This window comes from Nanorana parkeri, unplaced genomic scaffold (assembly GCF_000935625.1).
Source record: "Nanorana parkeri isolate BGI_ZX_2015 unplaced genomic scaffold, ASM93562v1 scaffold176, whole genome shotgun sequence".
NCBI lineage: Eukaryota > Metazoa > Chordata > Amphibia > Anura > Dicroglossidae > Nanorana > Nanorana parkeri.
This window is the reverse complement of record NW_017306444.1, coordinates 888,605-893,354: the sequence shown is the minus strand read 5'-3', so window position 1 is coordinate 893,354 and position 4,750 is coordinate 888,605. Positions and strand designations below refer to the sequence as shown.

The following is a 4,750-nucleotide window of genomic DNA, read 5'->3' as shown; positions in this document are numbered from 1 at the left end:
AGAGAGGCCTGTAATTGGCATCATAGGTAGACCTTAACTATGAGAGACAAAATGAGAAAACAAATCCAGACAAATCACATTGGCAGATTTGGAACGAATTTATTTGCAAATTATGGTGGAAAATAAGTATTTTTTTTTCCACCATAATTTGCAAATAAATTAGTTCCCAAATCAGCCAATGTGATTTGTCTGGATTTGTTTTCTCATTTTGTCTCTCATAGTTGAGGTCTGCCTATGATGCCAATTACAGGCCTCTCTCATCTTTTTTAAGTGGGAGAACTTCCACAATTGGTGGCTGGCTAAATACTTTTTTGCCCAACTGTATAAGACTGGCTATTTTTATACAACTACAAATTAGGAAAAAGGGTCTTAAAAAGGGCCTTCAGACTTGTCTGTTTTCATATAGTAAAACACATGAATATTACTTTATAATGGATTTCATGTAAAAATATTATTTCCTCGGTGTCTGGTTCACATACAAAATAAAACATTAACATTTATTAGGATTAAAAGACCATGGGACTGAATTATAATGAGTTTGCAGCACATTACTGCCACTAGATGGAGCTGATGAACTTGGGAAATTCCTATGCTCATTGGCTCCATCTAGTGGCAATAAAATTCTGCAAACGCCTTAAGAATTATTTGAAATATTTAACATTATTTAAATTAAACAAAAATGGTCTTAAAATGTAGTATACATACGTTTTTGTGCATTGCTACCCTCTCTTATGGGTAAGGAAATGTGTTTTGGCATAGTAAAAGCTGCTGTGTACTAATATAAGTTTTCATCTCTGACCTCTGAATTTGCCCGGGTCCTTTAGTTTACCTGCTGTGGCGACGGTATAAGTTGAAACATGCAGATCACAGTACATACTGTATGTTGCCTGCACAGCATCATATGAAGATGAATATATAATGAATGTATATATACGAATGTCACAAGTAACTGTAATGTTTTAGGTATAAGTGACTATGTACAAAGTAAACACACTAAAATATCCAAGAAAGCCATAACTAATAAAAACGGTAATAGTGCGGAATATGTGCCTACAAATACCAAAGTTGAGTTTATGTCACTCCCTTCCCACCATTTTTTCTCATTTAAATCAGTTATTTAATTTAGTTACCCCATATATGTGGATCTGATCTAATATTTGTTGAGCAGGGATAATACACAGATTTAACAGGAGGATTTCGTATTTATTTGCTACTTTTGAATAATATTGTTGGCATATTTATTAGCAAATGTATCATCTTCAGTGTTTACGTTACACTTACCTTTGGAGCCACAAACTGAGATACTTTATTTACAACCCACTTTGGTAATGAGCCTTCAAAAAAATAAACAAAAATAGTCAAAAGTTACAGTAGCAATGCATTATACTGATGTAACCACCATGATACACATTCTAGTTACAGAGCATGCAAATAGTGCCATCTAATGGTCAAAATTCCTAAGTGCAGTATGCACAGTATTTACAGAGTTCTTATGAAACATCAGAAATGTTATATATTCGTGTTTGCATTATATGAATAAACTCTTTTATCCCAGAATGGCATTTTTTTTAAATTAAAAAAAATGCACAAAAAACAAATAAACCCTCAACAATGTATAGTTATAGGGCCATGTGCATGCAAACTCTCCTGTATGCTGACTTCCAAGTCATGTGCTTTTTAGCACCAGGCATGTACTTTAAGAGAGCGGTTATAAAATAGCCTTCCTCAAAAAAAACACCAGCCCAGTGGATTATGCGGGCATATACTGCAAAATGGCTCATGCAAACTCAAACTGGAAAAACATTCACCATGGCACAAAAAAACAAATAAAATTTAGATCATTTACATTTTTGTTTTTAGAAAATGAAGATAGAACTTCCCTCCCTTATTCACCAATTCATTTAAAACAGCAACAATAAGATGGGTCTTAAAACATCCAAAACACCCTTTCCTGCTCCCTGCTTTTCTCAACTCTTGCTCTCATACCACATCATGGGGCTGCTTATATGATTATAGCAGGCAGACCCTCCCACTTAGCAGTTCTTAGAATAGCCTGTCACTATTTGCTGGAAAAAAAAAACAGGATAGAACTTGGAATAAGATTTATTAAAATAACAGCAAAGACTAACTGACATGAACCTTCTTTTCCCTCAAAATGTTTCACCTTGTGCCATGCATATAAGCCCCCTTGTACTCCCTACCGCCAGCTATGGTGCAGAACTGTCTGATCCCTATTGTTTCATGCACCTCCCCTGGAATTACCTACATACTGTGAAGGGCATACAGGCCATTTCAACTAGGACGGGGGAGCTCACATGCTTATTGCCCTATTTTGAGGATACTAGTCCCATCCAAATGGTGTGTTAGGATGATATCCTTCGCAGGGGGAAGTATGGGGCCACACATCCTTTTGAGTTAGGAAAACAAAGTTCAAATACTAGTGGGGGACGACTGGGTTTGTGAAAAAAAACACCTTCTGACCTGCAAATCCGCCCAACCAGATTAAATCTCAAACCCAGTGGATCAATTTCTAATGATTATCATTGTTAACAGTACTTAGATAATTAGATGGATTCGAAAGCGGATATATAGTGTTCTGGAATTACCTTTGGGGTCGACTTGTGTAAGGTAATAGAGAACGCAGCTGTTTTCCCCATTGGCTTTAATGAGATATCCAGTCTGCAAGGAAACTGCTCTCACAAAGTCCTTGCGAGGAGGATGTTTCTACAAAACAGAAAATGTTTGAGTTACAGTTAGTCGGGCATCCAAGATGTTTTAAATATTAGCAGTAATATGTGTGATTTTTTTCAGGCTGTATTCTGTAACTCCTAAGGGCTAATAAGCGTGCAGGTGAATGGTCTGCCTACGGACATGTTTTGAGGCTCCTGTTACATATATAGTATGAAGAGCTCTTAAAGGAAATGTAAACCCAATCACCTAAATATCATATAAAACCTTTACATGTTATTGCTATTTCAAAAGTTTTTTTTCTTTTTTTTTTAAATCTGCAACTTTCATTAAAATTATACACTGTACAACATTGGAAGAACCAAGTGTTTTGTTTTGTTTATTTGGGCAAAAATGACATGCAAAATGTCTTTACCAAATAAACTTTTGTCCCACGCTTCTTGTAATTATTATTTTCGAACGTGCATCCCAATTCATTCTCCGCATGCCAAGAATAGAATCGGGCAACAAGGATAATGTTACTTGTGTGCATGCATAGGAGATACATGGTCAGTGGCCACCCAATGGCCAAAGAGAAGAGTAACAGGACCCAAAAAAAGTGGTGGGGGAGATGGAAGTGGTTTCAAATGAAGCAGCAACTGGGGCCCCGACATGTCACCACTGGAGGAGGCCACATAGAGAGGGTAGAGTGCCATAATGTGCAAGTACTACTGTAAATACATGCACATTAATGGCAAAAGTCCACCCACACACAGCAGAATGTATTTCCACTTTTTGTTCAGTTATACTATGACAGGGGTTCATGTGTGGATTTTTGAATGGCAACCCAGAAGGTCTATGAATTGTGAATCTCATTTTAACATATCTAATTCCTTGCTGGTGATCCTAGGGCCAATGACAGAACAGCGTTTCCAAGCCACAGATTTGAACTCCTGCCACAAGACACCATGTTATTTGGAATGAATTCTTATGGCACAGTGAACCTGGCACAGAACATCTGTGCTCAGTGCTTAAAATAATGTACGTTTCACTATAACTACCAACAAGTATTATCTACCCCTAACCATTATGGTCAGTCTTGTGCTGGCAATACACATGCTAGTTTCCAGGTAATTTCTACACTTTCAACCAACATTCAACTGTAAAAAGGAAACAAACTGATCAAGGCAAACTATCATTAGGAGTTCAGATTGTTTCAGAGTTTATACAGAATTTCTGTCATCAAAAGCTGGATGATCGTTGTTAACGGTACCTGGAAACCATAACCTTTTAACCTTCTAACTCTCAACTTGCCCATAACCCAAAATTAACCTCCAATGTAATTATATTTTTTTCTGGCAACTGCAACCATTCTTGCATCACAAAAATGACCATATGGATAAATACACTAGCAACAGTTTCTACTGGAACCTCAGAACTAGGGATGCATTGGTACCGGTATTTTGGTGCCGAGTACCGATCATTTTTTTCCGTTAATCGCCGATAACAATTACCGAGTAACGGAAGTCCATTCAGGAAGCCAGGTGGCGTGTAATGACTCGCCACCCGGCTTCCCGATTAGCCGGGAAGCTGGGCAGCATGTAAAGACTCGCCACCCGGCTTCCCGATTAACAAGAAAGTCCGCTATTACCTTGGTATGTCCAGCTTGTCAGCCCCGGGGCCTCTCCAGCGAGAACACGGCCTTTCTCCGGTACCCAGCCAGAGCCGTCTAGCCAGCCAATCAGGAAGCCGGGCACCGTGTAATGACGCGACGCCCTGCTTTCTGATTGTCCTGGGAGGCCGGCTCCATGCTCCCTCGTCATGAGATGACAAGGGAGCATGAAGCCAGCTTGAAGCCAGAAATACTAAGGTAAGGTAACCTTACATCACTAGGACAAGGGAGCACGAAGCCAGCTTCCTGATTGACCAGCTTCCCGACCAATCAAGAAGCCAGGCAGCGCGTCATTACACACTGCCCGGCTGATTGGCTGGGATGTCGGCCCCATGCTCTCTCATCACAAGTGACGAGAGAGCATGGGGCCGCTTCCCGGCCAATTAGGGAACCGGGCAGCGTGTAATGACG

The 4,750-nt window shown here is 39.4% G+C and overlaps 1 protein-coding gene across 1 annotated transcript in view; it reads right to left on the bottom strand.

Annotated features, from left to right (window-relative positions):
* Positions 1–4,750, bottom strand: part of LOC108785747 (PCTP-like protein) — a 49,163-nt gene that overhangs the window by 3,191 nt on the left and 41,222 nt on the right. The window contains exons 4-5 of the mRNA XM_018554885.1: positions 2,607–2,724; positions 1,282–1,334 (exon numbers count right to left, since the gene is read on the bottom strand). Coding sequence (XP_018410387.1) covers positions 1,282–1,334; positions 2,607–2,724 — 171 coding nt within the window. The remainder of the gene's footprint in view (positions 1–1,281; positions 1,335–2,606; positions 2,725–4,750) is intronic.